We start from the raw sequence: 21,979 nt of genomic DNA, 5'->3' as shown, positions 1-21,979 counted from the left end.
TTGTCTGTCACCCCTGTCGTCACCTTGAATGTCTGTTTAGACCCGGCATTGCCCTGAATCTCCTTTTGCTCAGCCTGTGCGGTTAGCTCCTGCAGTCTCCTCCTGACTTCTGACAGTAAAAGAAGAGAGTTAAATTGCTTTCTCTCCTAGGACTTGGGATTCAAATAGCATAATCCCAGCATTTAATAAGGGCAGCAAAGGCGATCCCACAACATCCCTGTGAACCTCATTGCTGTTGCCACTGTGCTGAATATAATGTTTCTGTTTGGGTTGCTTAGTGAAGATCTGGTGCTAAGCAGCACTGCCGGCCCGAAGTTTTCCTGCTGCTGCTGATCTGTGTGTCTACTTGATAATTGGAAATGCTAAAAAGTTCTTTTGAGGTTTTGACTTTCAGTGAGTATTTGGCTTCAAAACATTTGCTGGTATGAGATGACATATGCAGGAGGCTGAAGTGGGGCTGTTTTGCGTGCTGTGGCCACTTGCTCTTATGTGTTTTAGCCTGCAATTGACCTGAATGAGGATTTATTGACCCTTTTTCATTTGCATTCCCAGCTCCATCCCTACGTCAATATATCAGAACACTGTTGCTTGCAGGCTAGGGGGAAAAGCATGCTGTAGCGGGAATGTGTTAGAAGAAGTAGTAACTCTGCTAGGCGTAGATGTTCCTCTGCCAGTCCCAAACCTAGGCGTCATTAAATTCCCATGTGATTCTTATTTTGTCTCTTACATGCAAGCGGTACGCAGCATTAGAGCTCACCAACAATGAGTAGACTTTGAATGGTCTTTGTCTTGGTCAAATTAAAAATTGCCAATTGTGCAGTGGTTTTGTGTGTGTGCCACTCGATAATCTTTTAGTTTCCAAATGATTTATTGTCCTGTGAAGGGAGGAGCCTGCCACCAAAATATTGTCCATCTGTCAGTTTGGAGTGGGCAGCGTGGATGTTGTGGTGCAAATGCTCTCGGGGACAGATCGTGGAGCGATTTCTGGCCTTTTGTATTGTTTGGGTGTGAAGTGCTTTTGGGCGCGCGCTGCCCAGGCTCCCCTTTGGGAGAGCATCTTGAGAACCCCTGGGTTGTCTGGTCCTCTGGCCTTGGGCAAGGCATGCACGACTCTGGAAGCAAAAGCAGGAATCCTGTTTTGGTGTTTCTTGGGAACAGTTAAGATAGGAAACAAGATCTGCAGAGAAGGGCAGATGTGTCCAAGAAAGTTTCTGGTAATATTTTAAGGCTTTAGTGAACTACAGTTAATTTAATCCATTGGCTAGAAAAAAACAGATGAAGTGGCTCTAGTGATCAGACCCCTGCTGATAATGGCCTCGCAGCTGGACGTGCTGGTTTGGCTCTCGCTGGTCCTCGTGATCTCTCCCCAAGCCATGGCCCTGTTGAGGCGGACAGAGATGCATCCGTAGACGGCCACCAATGAACTGGCTTCATTGAAAAGCAGAGCTGGCAAAAAAGTTAGGCTTTAGAGTGCCTGTGTACAAATGACACTTTCATTGTAGTAGATTTTATGCCTGTGCAAAGCTAGAGTCCAGTCTGCTAATGTCAGCATAAATAGATTTTTCCCTTGACTTCTTCCCTGCAGTTAATCCAGGGAATCAATGCAGCTGCTGAAGGTGAAGCACGAATTCTCTAAAATGGAGTTGTCCATCCCCTTTTTCCCATACATGTCTGTGTAACCTGGTAGAGGTTATGTATATGCAAAGGAGAGCCTGATTTATGGCCAGCATGGCTGACCGGGATTAAATCAAAGCAGGACCGAGCAGAAGTTTTTACTCAAAAAACCCCCAGAGTTTGATTGTAAAAACCCAGGTTTGGTTTACTGTTGAGAGCCAGCTCTGGCTAGAATTACATGTTGAGTGCCTGATACCGCGGCCGCAGCTGTCAAGTAAAGGGCAGCCAAATCCGAGTCCTCTTGCGCCACGTGCCCCTTGGCAGGTTGGCGTGCAGTCTTTCTGTCCAAGATGCTGCTTTTATTTCATGGCCTGTTCTCTTCTCTCTCCCCGCTCCCCATCCGCTCTCAGATGTTTGCTGCCGAGGAGAATGTAGATTTTCGGATACACGTGGAGAACCAGACGCGAGCGAGGGACGACGTGAGCAGGAAGCAGCTTCGGCTCTATCAGCTCTACAGCAGGACAAGTGGGAAACACATCCAAGTGCTCGGCAGGAGGATCAGTGCCAAAGGAGAAGATGGAGATAAATATGGTAAGAATATTTACTGGGATCCCCCAGACTCCAGGTCAAAGGCTTTATCCTGCATGTTGGGCTGAGAACCTCTTGGGATAAAAATAAGAGCAGCAATAAAAAACAGGATAAAAGGGGAAAAAAAACCCTTTCCAGGTTAAGAACATGGGATTTGTTGTATTGGAGCAGGCTGTCAGCCTGGCTCCCAGCTGCAGGCAGTTCCCACAGTAGTGTCATGCCCCAATTTGTTAGTGTATGATGGTGCTTGAAGAGAAAAATCTTTTTCTGCCCAATGGATGAACTCACAGTGTGTCTGCTGTAATTCATAAATGATACCCAGGTTGGTGATTGGGGATGTTCTTTCTCCAGGAACTATGGGCTTGAGTTTGGTGAATCCAGCGCTTCAATGAAGCACTCTCATTTTTCAAGGCGGGGGTGGGCGGGGATATTTGGTTTGAGCTGAAATTAAGCAGACTTTGGAGCTTTGAGAGTACCCCAGAGCTTAAATTGAATCTTGGGGCACGTGGATCCTGCAGGAACGCAAATAATTGAACTTCCCTCGGGCTAGCAGCATGTTCAGCTATTCTCATTGTGATTTGCACACAAGCAACATGCTAGAAATGCTGCTAGCAGGCTGAATTATGAAAAAACTGTGTAATTCTGGTACATTTTGAGGTGGTTGCGGCAGAGATACTTTTGCTCAAGTTGGTCGCTGGAAGGATTTTAGGGCTGTTCAGAGAACTGGTCCTTTTTCTCTTACGGATGTAGAGCCCCGTGCGTTCATGTGTGGCTGCAGAGGTGTGTGTATGCATTGGCTAGCATGCACGTTCATGCGAGGTTGACTTCACGTGCAGCCCTGGCGAGGTGGTGGTGGGCTACGGTGATGGCAGGTCAAAATCCAGGAGCGGTTGTTCCCTCGGGGAGCTTCAGGCAGGACGAGGTACGTGCCGTGCCTAGCGCGGGGGGCGGCTACTGCTGCTGCCAACGCGGGCAGAGGAGCGGGGTGAGCTGTGCCCTGGGAGGTGACGGCTCGAAAGCGCCGGGCTGGAGTGAAACGAACCCCCGCGGCTGTTGCGTAGAGTCACCCAATCTCTCAGAGAAAGCCCTGCCCCAGGTCTCATCAACCTTGTCCTTTGTCATTCCCAAACTCCCAGATAAAACAGGAGTGGAAAGTGCCACTTGGCTGCTAATTATTGTGTCATTTTATTGCATTCATCCTCTTAAGGTTTGATATGTAAACTAGTCGCTGCGTGCTGGCGGCTGGCTTCCCAGGAAACGCTCTTGCCCGCAGTGACTGTCAGGTAACGTGATGTAGTTTTCCTCTCCATAAAAGAAGGCAGCACTTACAGTGGGGTGCAGCAGGGAAGTGTGCCCGTGAGCAGCTGACAAGTGCTAATTTATGTGTCAAAGCCCATCTTGTCCCCTTCATACATATGCAATCGTGTCTGAACAACAAATCCTCGCGCAGGAGCGTGCTCGTGACCGGTGGCGATGCCGCACAATTGCGGAGCCTGAGATTTCCCGTCCGCGGAGCTCCCCGGTGCCTGTGTCGCTGCTCGACACCAAATCCTCTCCACTCCCGGTTGCCGGCGTCCTTCTAACAACCCAGAGTGCTCTGGCCGAGGAGGCCGTTCGCTGAGCCCCCCGTCTGCTCCCTCCCCCGCGCCTCCTAATAAAACTCCTCGGTGCGTCAAGCTGCAAAGCCTTCCCATCCCTAGCCGTGCTGAAAGGTTATGGAAATCTGTTCATCATCTTGCTTGGCGCGGGAACACTTAGAGCATGATAATCGGGGAGACAGTGAGGTGGGACATGGAGGTCCAGGATGTGACCACGCAGAGCTCCTAGCTGTGATAATGAAGGGGGGAGAGATGTCAGAGTTACTGAAGTGAGAACCATCTGTGTTACAGCCAAAACTGGATACAAAGGCAATGACACAGGATTCATTATGTGCCGGGAACCCCTCCCCCCGAGGCATTATTATGGAGTAACCTTTGATCAAGACCAGAGAGAGGCTTAAACCAGGTCTGGGGATCTCAACAGTTGCAAACTTTTGATCCACATCTCCCGTCTTGCTGGTCAGATCTGCCTCTGAAGGAGGACACCTTTCCTCTCGAGCAGCAGATGGCTGTTTTTCCTCCTGCCCTTTTTCTCTTCTTCCCTTTTTTACCGCCTCTGTGCGCTGGCACGGTGAGTCAGAGCCAGGCTGAGCACGGGGGAGTGCCCAGCTCCTTTCTTGGCTGTGTCACCCTTGCAGACGGTGCAGACTCCCACAGCTTCTCCACTGTCTTAACCCTGTCCCCACGGACAGGGGAGGTGATGGCGGACGTGATGTGGATTGATGTCCTAAGGATTACAGCTTGGGGAAGGCCTTGGGAGGATGAGCGAGGGCCAATGTCTGAGAAAAGGCAAGAGATGTGGGAAAAGGTGCCTGTGAGCTGGCTCCAGCCCTGAATTCTCCCAACAACTCAGTCCCATTAAGAGAAAGTAACGTTAGGCAAGGGCAGCATCGACTCAGTCTTAATGTGGGAAGCTCTGTCGAGTGGTGTGGCTGTGGCTAAGGTCCACAGTGCTCATCACCAGCAATTAGCACTAGCCAGTTTTGACGATGGAGGAGCTAATAACATTTTAGCACCTCTTTCCCCTCTTCTCCCATACAAACTGGTTAAAAAACAATGTCCAAGTGAAGAGATGCTTTTTTTTTCCTCCCCCCCCCCCCTTTTTTTTTTTTCTTGCACTTACACAGCTTCCAAATGGCTGGCGTGGGAGGGTTGTCCTGCCTTTGAAGGGAGGTTAGTTTTATTGCAAGCTTTTATTGACTTCTGTAAAACTTCTCACCTCTTGGTTGAAGAGAATGCCCAGAAAAGAGGGGAGGTGGCAGATCGCAGGCACCGAATTGCTCGTTTCCAGGCAGCCACCGTGAATACAGCAAAATGACCAGCCGGCCCTGGTTCAGGGAGAGAAGATACTGCAGGGCTGGGGGAATCTGGCTGGAGGAAGCCCCCTTGAATGTTTTATACGGGTCTGCAAATGCCGTGTGCAAGGAAAAATGCATGCTCTGCAATGCATAGTTTTGCTGGCATAATAATTCCGGTATATAATTTTTGGTTTATGCATTCTTTGGGGCCAAGATCTGGCCCCATGTGTCAAATTATTAAATGGCAAATTAAGTCACTTAATAGAATTAATTGAGTCGATGTAATCCTTTTAATCAGATGGATCTGTTCCCTTCTCAGATGAATTAGAATCCATTAACAGATAAGTCAATTATTGGACTAAATTAAATCTAATAATAATGCCTGCTGCTCACAGCAACACTAATTAATCTAAATACACTTACCTATCTCCCAAGGTTGGTTTTTTTTTTTCAAGGCTTAATTGATGTTCCTAAAGTGCTCTGAGATCTTTAGATAACAGACGATCTATGTGAGCAAAATATTATCTCTTAACAGACTATAAACTAATTAAAAGACTGATCTATTTACAGATTGCATTTTTACTTTAATCTTTTCAACCTATTCAGAAGGAGTTTGCACTGGCCCAGAAAAACAATATTCCTGTTATAAGCTTATTATTACTTTACAGGTTCCTAAGTGGTCCTTTCATTCAGAAAATGAAAGGGGGAAGGAGAAAAAACAACCATTAAAGTGCTGACAAAAAAAAGAAAAGGACCTGGAACCTTTATATTCTACCTCCGATAAATGGTACAGATAGGGAAGAGAGGGATCAGTGACCTGAAACCTTAGATCCTTTCATTTATTTTCATTTCACAAAAGGCAGAAGACATTCTATCCTGTTTGTTCACGATCTTTGTATCCGGCGCAGTTGGGGAGACAGAGCTCTCTTGGTTGGGTGAAGGCATTTTTTGCCTCATTTGTATTTCACAGCCATGTGATTTTCGTTTTAATTTGTCCCCGGCTACTGCTGTCCTGCGGGGCGATGAGAGGTGATAGCCATCAGGAGAGAGGCGAGGGGGGTGTGAGAGCTCTTCGGGCTTGCCCTCTCTGTGGAGGTAACTGTTATTTGCGGCGAGCGCTTGGGTGTCCTGACGGCTGGGATGCGGCATATGTAGGTAGATTATTAGTCAGCGCGTTCCGGGTTGCTATCCAGCGGTATTTTGTCCGTTGACCTAGTCTATCACAGTTTAAAAAAAAAACCTCTTGGGTCCCCTAGAAGGTTATAAACCTTCTCGTTTATAAGCCTTCTAGCCTACAGCATGGGAGGCTTTGTTTGAGGACACCCCACACAACGGGCAGCGTACAGGTGTGACATCTCTCCTCCTCAGCATCCCATCGCTGCCGGCGTTCCCAGCCACCCAGGGCGGTGGACCCTGAGCCAGTGAAGTCCTCTCGCAGACCCCCCCTGAGTTCGGTGGGTTTTAGCTCAGGACTCAAGAGATGCCCCTGAGACAGGAGGTCTGGGGAGGTTAGCAAAGCATGGGTTTGCTAGCAGGGTGTCAACAAATCTGGGGTCAGGCAGACCAAGGAGGAAAACAAATTCAAGAGGTGGTGTGCCTGCCCGGTGCCAGGCATTACCTCCACGTGTCATGGGCGTTCCCGGTACAGAACGTCACGCCCTGTACAGATGTGCATTTTTGGGTGGTACGGGGAAAGCAAGGAGCCCGGGGAGACGTGTTCCTCCTTCCTGGGGCCACCCCAGCCTGGGCGATGTGCTCTGCAGCTTGCAGTCCCCGCCTTCTGTTCTAGCTGGAGCTTCCCAGAGATGCCAGTGGACAAGCCCATGGAGAGCACATTACAGCTGTCTAGACATCAGCCACACTCCATCCCGCCAGAGATTTCATTTGTGGTAGAAGTGGGCTCTGTTCCATGAGGAGGTGTAATATGTGTGGAAAATATTATTATAGCAAAATAGCCTCCTTTAATTGACTCTAAATTTTGCAGGATTCCTTCCTAGGTTTGGGTAATCCTGTACTCTCCAGAATTAATGAGCTGACATAGCACTTCTTCGGGTTTGGCAGCCTGACAGCTAATTTAGAACTCCCTAAACTCATTTCACTAATGACTCCCATTTGTTCTATCTCAAAGCCTGGAAACAAATGCAAAATACCAGTGCCATTGTCCCATCTTCAGCAAGTCATTCTTTCCCCTCAGTATTTCTGGCACCTTAACAGCAAGCTGCCTTGGGAAACCTGATTAACCCTTTCCCTTCCTAGAATAGTTAAAATAAATGTTGATCCCCCTCCTGGGAAGATCGGGAAGAAAAAACTAAACTCGTTGTGGCTGGAAGGCGCAGAATTAACCTGCCAGAAAGACGGGAGATGTAGCCCAAGTAGTAATTGGGGTTAGTTAAATATAGCTGTATTTCCACAGGCTGGACATTCAGAAACCTGCTTTTCTTCCCAGGAACCAGGTATGTGCAAAGGGGCTGTCCGTCCTGGTGCAGCTCAGCCCGATACCCCGCGTGAACTGTGATTTGCTTTATAATTTATTCCGCTGAACCATCAGGATGGCTGTTTCCTATTTAAACGATGTATCGCTGCCTCTAGTCTCTTCCCATTACAGATTTGACATGACAACAAGACAAATAATTTTTTTAAAAGACCTTTTATCTTCTAAACCATTTATTTTCACTTACTTAGCCCAGGGGCAGAGCTGACCTCAGCGTAAGGGATGATCATTCACCATGGCAGCTGTACAGTCATATGGGTCCTGGGGACTGGCCTGAGCCGGAGAAGCCTTCGCCGTCCAGCTGCTGTGTTGTGGCTCTGGTTTTTTTTTTTCCCTTCTTGCTCAACATCCCCTGATTGCCTTTTTTTAATTTTAATATTTAATTTTTTTTTCCTTAAAATTTCTCCACTTCTCATCTGCAGTGGGGCAGTGGCAAAGTTTTCCTTTGAAAGCAGACGCGGGGATGAACTGAAGGGCGAGAGCCGGCTCGCTGCTTTGTTGAACCACGCGCGGGGCGGCTGGAGCTCCCGGGCTGCGCTGGGCGGTGAGGAGCCTCGGCTGCCCTCACCTTCCCGGCGACTCTGAAAGGTTCGGCAGCCATTTGAAATGTGCTGTAAGCATCTTATACGAACCATCTGTACATTTAAGACACTTTTAGTTTTTGTTCTGCCATATTCTGCGCCTGTGTCGGGGTCGGGGAAAGCTCTGCTTAGGCGGGATGAGAAGTTTGGGAAGAAAAATCCAAGCCTTTTGCTTTTTGATTCGTGACAAACCTATTTCAAATGATGTATTTGTTGCCAATTTCCTTTACTTTTGGTTTTGATACCTGCTACTCCAAACTCCCGCTGCGGCCAGCTTCACACCTGAAGTTCAGCTCTTTCTGCAGTGGTCTCTGTTTTGCACCTATAGTAACAGCAGCAGCTGTTGTTTATTCTTCCTCTGACACTAGAGTGATTTTTTTATTTCCCTACTATTGGACCTTGAGATAGCTTAGAGAGCCTTGACTTTCACGGAGGAAAAAACCAAACAAACCATCTTTTAGCTCTGTCCAAACTTCAGGTCTCCATAATCACTGATCAGGGTTTGGAAAACATAGGCCTGTCTGTCAGTAAATATTAGGGACCCAGAAATAACAAGGAGAAGTAATTTAGAAGTCTGCTGATAATTTGTCATTTTTAATTTCTGTGTGGAGTGGAAAGTGAGCTACAAAGTGAAAAATCTTTATTTTCATGCAAGTCATAAAAGGGTTTTTGTTAACAGTTTGTGTGTGTGTATATAATTCTGTGCTGTGATTTAAGTGTTCCCATTAGAAATGCAGAATAGGAAATAGGATCCCATCTGTGAGCAATTTAAGAGGAAGTGAGACAATGGAGTCGATTGCTGCTTCAGTTTAGATAATCAATACAAATATTATTAGTATAGTGATTTATCTTCTGAGACACTTTATGAAAATGTGAATGCCAGACCCCGAAGACAGGTCAATATGATATTATCTGTTCCTGCCTTGCTGTGATTACGTTTTTTTCCCATGAAGCTCAAGCAGCTGCTTTGCTAAATGTTCTTCCCTGGCTGTGATGAAATAACGCAGAAACAAAGTTAGGGCTTCCCTTTCTCCTCCGTGACTCTGAAAACACACTGTGCATATCAGTACAAAGATTACTTTTATCTGAAATTGGTACCTGGGGACTGCTGGGTGGATACCGGGAGATTATCTTTAAGGTCCCTTCCAACCCAAATCATTCTATGATTTTATGATTTATGGTGAAGTTCTGGAAGAAGTTTGCATAATTTTAAATATATTTCTAGGCCATGAGTGATTCTGTGCACAAATGCTGAGACTTTATTGCAGTTGTTTTATGTTAGTGTCTGTTATCAAGCCTTGTATTGTGGTATCTGAGGTTTTCCCATATCTAAGCCTTCGGCCAGCCGTCAATTCAAGTCCATTCTTGGGATGCAATTAAAAGTACCCTGTGAATTGGCAAATAGTCTATATTTCTGAAAGGGGTTTTTGATTGCTTTTACTTTGGAGAGGGGGGAAGGAAAACATCATCAACAAATTGTCTTGTAAATTTTGGCTTTGGTGTACATTACCGTGCATGTTGTCAGGAGGCCGCTGAGATTTGTCCTTCGTGAGAAAGGTTTGGGGGAAATGAAAAATGTCAATAACTCTATTAAGAACATGCCTAATTAGAGACAGGGTGGGAAATTCAAAGCTTGGTGTGTAAAGAGCACACTTCTGCTTGAAGATAACATGGGATCTCGCTAGGTTGCTGTTTGAGAGACCTAAAGTCAGTAGCTTGCTTTGCTGGAGACTTAATGTTGGTGATGTTAGCCAAGTTGCTCAGCTGGAGCATCTCCTGCACTCCACTTTGCCCAGGTTAGGTGGTGGGACACTGAGGCTGGACTCTAGACAGGGGAAAGAGAAGGACCTTTGCTCCTCATGTATAACGAAGTGGCACGAATTTCATCCTCTCAATCTCCTCGTGTGTCCCTCCCTCATCTCCAAAACAAGGGTTGCACCATTCTCTCACCTCGTATGTGTGCTGTCAGGATAAAAGCATTGCAAATGGAGAGATGCCGAAGAGACGGTGGTAATGGAGACCACATTGGTAGCCTGGTTGGAAGTAATTATTTGGTGTTTTTAGATGCTGTGAGACCATTCCTGTTTTCAGGTTGGGGTTTCCTCAAGAAAGGTGTTAGACTTTATAAAAAAATAAGGCACTTTAATCGCTCAGATTTCACCTCAGCTCTTTTAAAAACCAGATAGTCAGGAATTTCCGCAGCTGCGAGGTGGAGCACAGCAAACATTAACAACGCCAGTAGCATTGCGTGGCCGTCTGGAAGAGGAGGGAAGAGCCCGGTCCCCTACAAAACGGCACCAAGCCTCAGGCTCAGCGGAAAGGTGAAAAATAATGAAGCTCCGAAGAAGAGAAATTGCTGATGCATGACGCTTGGAAATCTGGAAGAGTCCAAAAAGTGAGCTGAAAATACCCCCCAAAAAATGACTATCTGTGGCTTGAACGAAATAGTGTCCGATCAGCATTCAGAAACCGCTGAATTCAGGCCGTTCCAATACTGGCATTTTCCAGACTGCTTGCCAGTCGGATGCAGAGGAGAACACGTGTAGAGCGTCTGCGGTCTCAGCGCTCGCAAGAAGGGGAAGGCGAGCTGGAAGTTAAGGGAGTGAGAAGGCCCCATAAAAAAAACCCTATTTTTTTCTTACTGTGAGGAAGAGAGGGGGTATTGGGGTTGGAAGGAGATGGTCGCGTGGCTGCACTCTGTAAGCATCCCTTTTAATGAGCTGTGCCAGCAATAAATAGTGCACGCTTTGGTCCCCGATGAATTTTAAGTATTTTCAGAATGCCCGTAACAGACAATTCATGCTTTTATGGTGACGTAGGAGCTGAGACCTTCTGAATGTCTCCCGAGCTTTGTGTCCCCGACTTTGCTGTAGTCACTTTGGGGATGTGCCTGTCCTTTGCTGATGCTGCCTGGAGTAGTTGAGCTTGAAGAATCACTGGGTAATGTTCAGATTTATTCTACCCTCATCTCTGAGAGCTGAAATGAGTGCCTGAAAGGCCTTCTCCTCCTCTGTGCTCACAGCTGCCAAAAAGGGCGCCTTTCTTCCCAAAGCAATAAGAAAAAACCCCTGCCATCTGCCGTGACCCTGCCGCCTTCTAGCTGTAACGAGTTTTGGTTCTTCTCCAACAAGCAGTTTCCCAGCGATCACAACTGGATGGCAGCTGTGCTGGCTCGAAGGATCTGGCCCCAGGTAGAGCCGTGGAGAGGAGTACTTGTTCTCTGACACTGCTCGGCTGCTTCTGTTCCTCGTTCAAGAGCTGGGCTGGTGGGATGGAGGAGGAGCAGATGTTGCGCCTCAGCAGCGTGATGGTGACACAAGCCGTTGGCGTTCGAGCATATGGTAGGCGACATACGCTTGGGATCCTGGCTTCAAGTTGGCATGGCTGGTATGGTTTGGTTTCTACCGATGTTCTCAAGTGCTTTTGGAAGGACGAGCAGAAGAGGAAATGGGTGGTCAGATGTGAGAGGGGAGCTCTAGCAGCAGGGGACATCACCCACGGCTGCTGGAGGTGGTGAAGACCTCGGTGTGGAGAAGCAGCAGGAAAGGGCTAAGAATAGGATGGCGTGTAAACACCAGATAAATCTAAAAAAAATCATGTCTAACTGGCCTCAGTGCTTGGCCAGGGACAGCCATGAGGCTCGCCGTGTGGTATGGGCATGACGGGTATCCTCACCGCAAAACCCTTGTTACTGCTCTGGCAGATTTTTGCAGGGGTGAGTGCTGAAGCAGACTGAGGGGTGCTTTGGGTTCCTAGTTTCACATCACACATTGTGTCAAGGCAGAGGGTGAACTCTGCAGCTGCTGAAAGCTGGTCTTGTCCTGTTGGGATCAGTGACATTGTCCCAGGTTCCAGCAGCAAAGGAGCTTGCCTAAAGGTAACTTCAGTATAAATCTCAAATAATGTTTCTGCTGGTTGCATGGAGGGATCACAGGGCTGGAGCTCTGTTACAACTGAGGCCCAATTATCCTCTTTCTTACACTCATGAAACTCCACCAACGTTAGCAGAGCCATTCCTGGAGCTCCTGTGTGAGACTGAAAGGAGATTAAGTGCCCAGCAGTGCCTCCCATTCCTCCTGTGTCTTGCACCTTTGTTAAGACCTTGCATTTCAAACCATTTTAGCCGGTGGGAGGCAAATCAAAGCTGTTAGGTTTTAGCTGGTGACAATGGTAGGGTGCTGCGTGGTGTGCCCAGCCCCTTGCCTTTGTGCAACATTTGCTCAGCAGTGATCCTTGCTTTATTTCATTTGCTTCTGCATCTGCATTTGTAACCATTTTTTTCAAGTTTCTGACTGGTGAGTCATTACGAGTAAATAGGCAAAAGGATATTGACTTTACACCTATTAATTTGGGGGTGCTAACAAGCAAATGTAAGAGCTGTATAGTTACTGGGTAAATTGTTCCACCTGGGAGGACTGGAGGAGAGGAGATAAAAAGCATTGCAGAGAAACTGCACTTTTGTTTCTAGCTACTAGCCTTGGTTCTTCTTGCAACCATAATGAGTTTGGGTGAACATTTGATGGTCACTATTGCTGTAACCTGTTCTGAGCTTCACCAGGATTTTCTAGTGCTGGAACTATTCGACCTGTGTGGGTACGAGACGAAGCTAAGATCCTAATTAGAAGATGCTAAATATGTTCGCTCAGAAATGAGGTGCCCTTTACGGCGGGCTGGTGGAACAAACCCTTCTTCCTGCGGCATATGGGAGTGCAGGGCGGCGGATGAGTCAGGATGCGTGTCGCTGCTGGTGCTCGCATGCTGCGCCTGTGCTGCGCTCGGAAGGGGAGTTAGAGACACGTAGTAGCGTTAATATAGCTAGTATAGGTACCGACAGCAGCAAACATCAGCGGTGTGGGGTGCCCATTAGGTAAATATGAATCAGTGCGGCTCCGTGGACTGTGGCTGCAGGGACAGCTCATGGTCGTGGCCATGGGCAGCTCGCTCCTGCTGAGGTCTGCTCTCAGTTTCGCTGGTGCTGGGTCCAAGTCAGCTGCGGATGTGTCTGTCCCTGTCCAGCCACATCTCTGATGCAGTGACCATGCACCCTTAGGTGTGCTTAAACCAAGCCAAGGATGTCAGCTTTCTTGGGAAGAACAACCAGGGGAGCTGGAGCACAGCTAAGGAGCAACGGTCTCTAGCCCTGATGGTCCTGCTCTGAGCAGAGGGATGAGCTGGATGACCTCTGGAGAGCCTTCCCAGCCTAAATTATTTTGTGATTCGGTGAGTGTCTTTCAACACTGATTGTCAGAACGGAACTGGCAGATAAAGTCATCAATGACCCTTTGCTTTGAAGGCAGTGGTTCTCCTTTGGAGGCATTCAGTGGGACCCTTAGGAAGTGTCTTTTCGTGGTTTGTCTCTCCCTTTTCTTGTTGTGATTTTTGTATTGAGATTTTTAAGAATTTACATTACTTAAAAAATTAGACGTAGGCAAAGTTTTCCATTCTACCACTTTAGTCCCTCTGCCCTTTCCTTTGGCTTGGGGTGACCCACTTAAATCTGTAAAGATGACACCATCTGCACAAGGGTATATAAACTGTAGTTTATCTTAAAAGGTGTGTGCTGCGGAGTGGAGAGGCACACTTTGTACCAGTGCAATAACCAGTTATCATCTCTACTCCTTTCTGGACATGAATCCGGTGTACTGTGTACTTTGAATGGAAGGAAGGAGTCTCCAGTCCTGCTGTATCCCATGTCAGGCTCCCTTTCGCCAGCTCCTGCTCTGCGGCTGTGACTTCCAGCCTCACTCTTCCTCCTTGGTGCCTGACCTGGCTGCAGCCAGTATCTGTCTCTCAGCAGGAGGAATCTGAGGAAACGCAGCAAACTTCAGCTCCTGGGGCTAAATTGTTGTGCTCTGTAACAGCAAACTGTGTTGAACTAATTGACAACCAGCTTTAAACGTACCCCGATCAAGCAAATACATTGATTTATTTTTTCCTCTCTTACCGAGTGTTAAGCGGCTTCCAGCTTGGTTTCCTCCCCAAGAGCTGGATAACTCATCTATTGTGTAGTAAAACTGATGGGCAGTTTTGACCTCTATACAATCCTTTCAGTATGTTGAGGGAGGAAGGAGTTTCTTATACTCGTATGAATGTTTGACCACCTAAAAAAAGCAAAACAAAAAAAGCCCAACCCAAAACCACACACAACAACAAAAGATGATCCATTTTCTCTGGATGTCTTTGAAAGAAGCTTAGTTTAGAGACAGACTGAAGAGAAAGGCTATTGATTTTGTTTGACCTCCAAACAGACTGCGGTCAGTATATTTTCCCTGTTGGAAGCGGTTCAGGGCTCTGAATTTCCATGTCAGCGTTTGTATTCTGAAGCGCACTGGAGCTTTTGCTGCTTCTTCAATAAATATCAAGCTGTAGGGAAAGGTAGTGCTTATATATATGTATTTCCCTCTGGATCTGCCCTACCTTTCTTTTTCTTTCTTATATAACTCGGTCGTGTTGCTGATTAAGCATTTACAAGTCCTTTTCACTGAACGTCATGCAGGTTAGTGGCTTAAGCCGGGACTACAGGCAAGTTTTGTAATCCCTGTCTTGCTTTTTCCAGTGCTGAGCCGGGTCCTTTCCCAGCCTCTTGCCTGCACCAGCACCCGTTGCCATACCTGGCGCAAGGAGAGAGATGCCTTCCTGTACACAGTAATAAACCCTCTAAAAAATACCGTCCCCTCTTCTACCCTGATTATTCTCAACCTCTACATAGGAAAGCCTTCCTGTTTGCACTTAGTCTCCTGCAGTGAAACAGAATATTCTGTTTGGTGGCTCCCGTAGTTCTGGAAACGCTCTGCTCGGTACAGGTTTGCATAGTTTTGTAGATGTTATTGTAGAATGGCTTATGACAACTGATGCGCCCTTTCTCTGGCAAACGCCTATCAAAGAGTGGCTTCAAGGGATGGAAATACCTGTAGGATGTGTTGATTGTCAGGTTTCTAAACAAACTTCTCAGAGCTCCTTTGCGACGAGGAGTACCAGTCAGCATCTCTCCATGCCGAGGTGTTGACTGCGTTATCTCCTCCTAATTTAACAATAATGCTTCACACGGCGTGTTTTTGGTTTGTATGCTTCCGTCCACTTTGTGGCAAATTCAACACAGCAAGTTTGCTGCTGTCGGCACATCAAAGGGCAGCCTGATAAACAGGCCGTGATGTAATCAAGCTGTAGGCAGAGCGTTGCTGATGTTGGATACCAATTGCTGAGCTCCCCTGTTGGCTTTGGCAGCATGAGCTTCATTTCTAACTCGCATGGACAGACGTTCCTCTTGGTCCTAATGCTGTGACCCCCTCTTTAGAGAAAGGGTTGGTCTTCATTGCCATTGCCAGCCTCACGTCTGCTTCTAGATGTGTTTTGGGGCAGGGTGGAGGCTGCTGGTACGGATGTGTGAGAGCCTGCGACGTAGGTGGTCTGCTGACAATTATACAGCGTCAGTTTCTAACTTAAGCGCTTAATTTCCCAGACAGTAATAGCCCACTGCATCCCTAAAAAATAATGGTGGAAGATGTATTTGCGCAGCCTGTGCCAAGTCAAGCTGAGGTTGCAGCCTGTGTTGGGTGTGTAACTCTAGTGACTCCCCGGAGCAGGACTTTAAGGGTTCCCTAGAACTTTTCTTGCTGTCTTTAGCCCCAACCCCCCTCTCTCTAAATCTGAATATTCAATTACATTAACCCTTTGCAAATGGCTCAGCAAACGCCTCCGAGAGTGGTGAGAAAGAGAGACCTGTAACTGTTAAACCTCTGCACAAAATGAAGGCAAGGAGCCGGTGGATGGAGATCGTGGAAGGTGATGGCCTTGCTCCCGGCCATCCCCCAGCCCCGGGCAGGGCGTGAGCCTGCCCAACGCTGCCCAGCAGAGCCCACCGCCGTTTGCCCTGCGCGGCCCCATGGCTGGAGCTGCTGGCGGTCGGTCCCATGGGTGCTGCCCGTCGGCCTCCCCAGCTGCCCAGCCACGCTAGGTGCTCATGTCTACCCTGGGTACCCGTGCTGCTAATTATCCCTCGGCTCCAGTTCCCAAGGCCTGCATGGCGAGTCGTCCCCCCATGTTTGCACCGGGCCATTGGGCAGAAGAAGGCGATGCAGAGGGGCTGCCATGCTGTCTGGGACGACAGAATCATAGAATCATTTAGGTTGGAAAAGACCTTCAGGATCATCGAGTCCAACCATTAACCATGCCCACTAAACCATGTCCTGAAGTACCCTGTCCACTTGCTTTTTGAATATCACCAGGGATGGTGACTCAACCACTTCCCTGGGCAGCCCATTCCAATGTTTGACAGCCCTCTCAGTAAAAAAATTGTTCCTAATACCTAACCGAAATCTCCCTTGCCTCAACTTGAGGCCATTTCCTCTTGTCCTATCTCCAGCCACCTGACAGAAGAGACCAGCACCCACCTCAGTACAACCCCCTTTCAGGTAGTTGTAGAGAGCAAAGTAATAATTATTACTAACACAGCAATAATATTCATCAACCTGCTACTTGTCTTGGGAGTAAGTAGTCCTGGGCTTGCAGTCTGAGCACAGACTGGTCTGTTTAGGTATTACCTACCTCAAGGTTATCATGAAGCTTTCCTGATTAATAAGCAGAAAGATTTGCCAGAGCCCTGAACAGCAGCTGATATATCAGTAAAACATGTTGTTTGAAAGGTAGGTAATCACTGGGAAAGCAGCAATGCTATATGTTACCATATTGCAGTGGCTTCCATAGGTGGTCTCCGGTACATTGTGATGGTGGATCAGGAATATGACAGTTCCTTGTTAATGATCTAAATCAAAAACTAAGCACGCGTAGAAAAGCAAAGATGTCCTTGTGTTTTAAGCGCCTGTAATCTGTTTCTAAGAGCTGGGTACCAAAATATCCCTTTGATTCTCCAAGGTAATTGTACCTCTTAATTAGCTGGAGAAAAAAACCCCACAGCCTGAGATCTTGCTATATAAATTATAATTAACCCCTTGGCACTGGAAGTTGAGATTTCCTGCCCCCGAGCACAAATGCAAAACGCATTAGCAGCACTTAACGTCAGGCACTCTCGCCCACCGCAGCCGAGGGGTCAGCTTGCTACCCCATAAATACTGCCGCACTCCCAAGTCCAGTAGGAAAATGGCAGAGAAGCCGCGGAAACCCGAGGGGAAGCACTAAATACACCATTTGGGGATGTTTGACCTGCTTATTTTTCAGAGCTTCAAATGCCCCAGCAGGAAGGACAACACAGAAAAAAAAAAAAACAACAAACCCAAACCTCCCAAAAACCCCAAAACCCCGGTGAGGAGATGGAAGCGATGAGAGGGATGCTTCCCGGCGAGCGGTTTTGTTAGCCGACATGGCTGGTTGCTTCGCCGTGAGAACGGCTCTCGGCGCTCCCGCCTCACGCACCTCCAGCGAAATAATTGTCTGGTGCCAGACACACTTGGCTGTGCCTGTTGTATGCGGAGCGCACCGGCCACCCACGGCTGTCATTCACCAGCATCCTGCTTTTTTGTCTCCTTTTTTCATTCCCGCCCGCTGGGGGATGAGCTTTAACTCTTCACACCGGAGGCGGACCTGCGGCGACGCGCCAGGTCGGGGCAGCTGGAGGCAGGGAGGAGGGCAGCGTGGCCGTCGCTGCGGGGCGGCTGCCCTGAGCCTGCTTGCACCTGCGGCTCGTCCCTTCCCGCTCCCCTGACCCACAAAGGGTCTCCGCTCACTTCGTGAACTCGGCGGAGGGCCCGGCCCGGTGGGCACCTGGATTTAGGGAAAGCCACCTGCTTTCCCCACCAGGAGCTTGCACAGAAGCTCCTTAGTTCAAGTTAGCCGGTTCCTTTGCTCCTTTGGGGTCCCGGAGGGAGAAATAGCTCTTCTGCTACGCGTCAGTCCCGGGGCGGCTGCAGCTCTGCGCTGGGGTGTAAAGCCCGTGCGTGTAGGGCGTTGTTTGCCAAGGGCTGTCCCTTGCTCCGCGGGTTGGGCACGTCCTCGGGCTCCCTCGTGCCGGCGGCTCCTCCTGCAGCGGCAGCGGCCGTCTGAGCTGGGGTGGTGGCAGCAAGGGGGGGTGGCTTGGCCACCTCGGCGGGTCTCTAAGGTGGCTCCGTCCTCCCGTGGCAGAGGTGGGGGGCAGCCGCGCTCCTCGGGCTTGGCACGGCCATCAGGACCGCCTTGTAAATATTTCAAGTCCGCTACGTATAAATAGCGGTGGGGAATTTCCTTCTCCCGTCTGCTCCGAAGACCGTAGAGAGAGGTAAAATAGGAGAGTAAGAAGGTGTCCCAGGGGGTAAGGAGGGATGTGCTCACTGGCACGGGGCAGCGAGTGCTGGAAGGAGGGTTTGTCCTTTGGGTTTTGTCCTTTGTCTGCACGTCTGAAGATTTTTAAAGTGAATTGTGTGCTGATTAAAGAGCTGGCCAAAGAGCCCACCAACCTAACCGACCTCCGTCTGTCCGTGTTCGGGCGAGTACAGGCTGGGCACCTGCAGCATCACCTGCCAGCGTGGCACCCGCCGCCTCCAGGGACCGTCCCCCGTGCAGGTCCGCAGGGCCACCCCCTCCGGGGTGGCGAGAGGAGGGAAGGATGCTCTAGTGCAGGGAGGAGAGAAAAGGGCTGAGAAAATCTTGGATGGAAACATGGCGCTGAGTCTGAGCTCTGTAGGTGACCTGGGTGTCTAAATAAACTGGAGCTGGGATAAGTAACAAATAATATAATACAGATTTTACACTGTCAGTGCTGATTCTCTGACTCCAGAATACCCCAAAATAATCTATTAGAGGTATTGCCTCTTTTCTTTGCTGCTCTTGTTTATAATGCCGTGGATGAGGACTGGCTTAGTTCTGCACTTGATTTACTTTTTATATTAAGATTTAACACGGGATCTCCTTCTCTTAATCCAAATGCTTATGGTTTGAATGCAGATTTATATTTGAGATTTTTAAAGTACCTTTATTAAAACATAAAACTAATTTTACAGTTCTGACAGGTCTTATTTAAATACCCAGTGCCAGATGCCTTTTGTCCCAAATGACTCCAGGAAAAAAAACCAAAACACCAACTTTAAAAACTTCTACTGCAATTAAAATGCAGTAAAAGGCAAGTAAATAGTCTTACCTATGCTGTGGACTGGGGGTAATAGTTTAAGAAAAGCCTCGCGCTGAATGTGTTTCCAAAAATAAATGTATGAAACCAAAGGTGCTAAAGGCAGAGTTAATGTGATACCTGATTTTTTGTTGTTATTTCTGTTGCTGCTGCTCTGAGAATAGTTGAAAGAATTGTGCTAGGTCTGTAGGGAGAGACCTTTTCAAAGGGGCTGATGCAGAGGACCCTCCTCCAAGGTGCTTCACCTGAGGGACTTGCTTTGGCTGCAGTTGGTTCCAGAGGACGTGTGTCCCCAGGTGCTATCGAAGGTCAGTTGTTGTCCACCTCTTTCAACCCTTACCCCAAAATAGTCACACTCTCATATTCTTATCTAAGAGTGACAGTTTTCTATACTTCATTTAATAATATGTTACCTTTTATTTGGCAAAAGTGAGCTTCAGGAGCAGGAGCTGATATCTTTGAAAAAGTCAGATATCTTTGAAATTGTGTTTGCATCCATTTGTAAGAGCAAGCCCTGTTTAAACTCTTAAAACATAAAGGAATTTTCCCCATGTGCCAGAACATTTTTTCTGGTAGGTTGCGCTGCTGCCTCTGCTCCTCTGGGTTCCAGAGCCACAAGAATCCCATTGAAAATACTGGACCATCCTGCAACTTTATTTTCAGCATACTTTTTGCTTGCTGGAAGAAGGGAAAGTTACAATGAGCCCCTTTGAGAAAATGCACGAGCATGCTTGTATTCCTATGTGCAAAATTAATTGTCGTATTTTCAACTTTTACTGGCACGGAATAAGAAACCTGCTTGGTAGAACTTAACATCTTTGTATATCAGGCACGGCTGATAATCTTAATTCGACTAACACTGCAAATGCTTTATGCATTTCTCCTGATTAGCCCATTCTGGAGCACTCGCAAATACAACAGTGGAGCCTGGATGGACTAACTTTTGGAGTATGCGAAACCATCATGGTGCTGGCATACAGGAAAGATTTTATGTGTTTGGGACTCCTTGGTAAGAGGATATGGTGGTGCTAACATCACACCTACTTCATGGCTGAGGATGAGCAGCCAGCCACCAGGTTTCCCAAGAGAGGTGGGTGAGTGCTTCAGAGTAAACGTGGTCTGTCCTGTGCTGCTGGCCACAAATAAAGCAGCTTTGGAGAAGCAAGAGTACATGGGGTTCCCATAGTTGTCATTCTCCGCTTATTGTTATTTTTGTGTACATCAGTATTTTTATTGGGTTCAGCTGAGACTGGGAACAAGAGAGTCAAAATAACTTCGGCAGGGTTTGTTCATGCGGTAATTCTAACCCTCTGTGGGATGGGAAAGGTTCACGCTATTTCCAGACCCAGGAGACTCCAGTGCTTTGGATGTGTTTCAGCTAGGCGCTCAGGGCCAGGTTGTGAGGTCCTTGTCTGTTGGGCTTGACTATGTCAGTAGGAGTTTACTCAAATGAGAATGATCAAAGACATCAGGGTTTGGCCCTTTATTTTTCATTTTAGCTGCTTTTTCAAGCATAACAGAGCTTCTGAACTTTTTTGAGGCTCATCCTTCACTAATTCCAGACTCGGAGCCTGGCAGCTTGTCAAGCAGTTTTCCTGCCTCTGTAGAAATACTGTCCACTTGAGCTGTGTTTGGAGGCAGCAAGACACCCTGGTGAGATAGAGGAATTTCTGTGCTAACATTTTTAACGTTTCTCTTTCCAGGCCTACTTCTTAGTCATTGCGAGTTTGCAGGTGGCAAAGTTCAGTGCAGAATTTGTTCGCTGCCACTCCCTGCCCAGGCGTTTTTAAAGCACACAACCTATCGCCTCCAGTTTTACTGAATCTTGTCTAAATAAGCTTATTCACCATCATTGAAGCAACTGCCAAAATATTTTTAGTGTCTCGTATGGTGCATTATGTATAAAACATCTGCAAGAGGCCAAGTCTGATTCCCCACTGCTTAATCCTGTTTTCTTAGATCTACAAATGGGTACAAATGGCTCTGTGTCAGAATGACAGTATTTTACATTCATTTTTCACGTGGGTAAATGATGACCAGCACTGGGTAATGCAGGATTGGGCCAGTAATGTGGTACTTATAATTTTCACGTTGTCCTCAGATGTTTGTTTGTTTTTTTTTTTCACAGAATCACATATTCAGGGATTTATTAAATTTTTATTTAAGTTGGGCAAAATCTCTAAGACCTACCTTGGTATTTATTCTGGCCTTATGTCAGCTAAGCTATCAAACAATTTTCACATGCATGGACTGATAAAAGACCTCAAACTGGTGAATTTTCATTTAAGCTTCTCCCAAGATGTGGTGAATAGAGTTAGTTTATAGGGATTGTGTCTGGAAGCTTTGTCATCCTTCAGAAGCCTGGCCAGTCCTGAGAAGAGTACGACTTTGTTTCAGGATCTCCTTTTTTCCTCGATATTGCCATTCTGGCATAAGCAACACAACTCCTAGGGGGTGGGGAGGCAGGCTCTCCCTGAGATGGTCCCGGAGATGCTCGGGGAACACCAGCAGCTCAGCATCGTTCCCCATGTTTTGCTAGCCAACGCTGAACTGGTAGTGGAATTTTTTGGGTGGGCATCCCTCCAGGTGAGATGACTGTCATGGTGTAACAGGCTTAAACAGTGGAGGTTTCACTAGTGTGCGAGCGATGTTCTATTACGCGAATATCTCGGTCCGTGCACCCCGTGGGGTTAACTGCTGCGGCAGTGCGTCATGCTTGCACACCTGTCCCGGGCTGGGTACTCAGGCTGGCGTGG

At 47.6% G+C, this 21,979-nt stretch overlaps 1 protein-coding gene across 1 annotated transcript in view; it reads left to right on the top strand.

The window, feature by feature from the left end:
• Positions 1-21,979, top strand: part of FGF18 (fibroblast growth factor 18) — a 74,834-nt gene that overhangs the window by 26,934 nt on the left and 25,921 nt on the right. Inside the window, exon 3 of the mRNA XM_029998524.2 lies at positions 2,025-2,205. Coding sequence (XP_029854384.1) covers positions 2,025-2,205 — 181 coding nt within the window. The remainder of the gene's footprint in view (positions 1-2,024; positions 2,206-21,979) is intronic.

The sequence above is a fragment of the Aquila chrysaetos genome, chromosome 22 (assembly GCF_900496995.4).
Source record: "Aquila chrysaetos chrysaetos chromosome 22, bAquChr1.4, whole genome shotgun sequence".
NCBI classification, from domain to species: domain Eukaryota; kingdom Metazoa; phylum Chordata; class Aves; order Accipitriformes; family Accipitridae; genus Aquila; species Aquila chrysaetos.
Note: the sequence above shows the minus strand (reverse complement) of the source record. Positions and strands in the feature narration are given on the sequence as shown.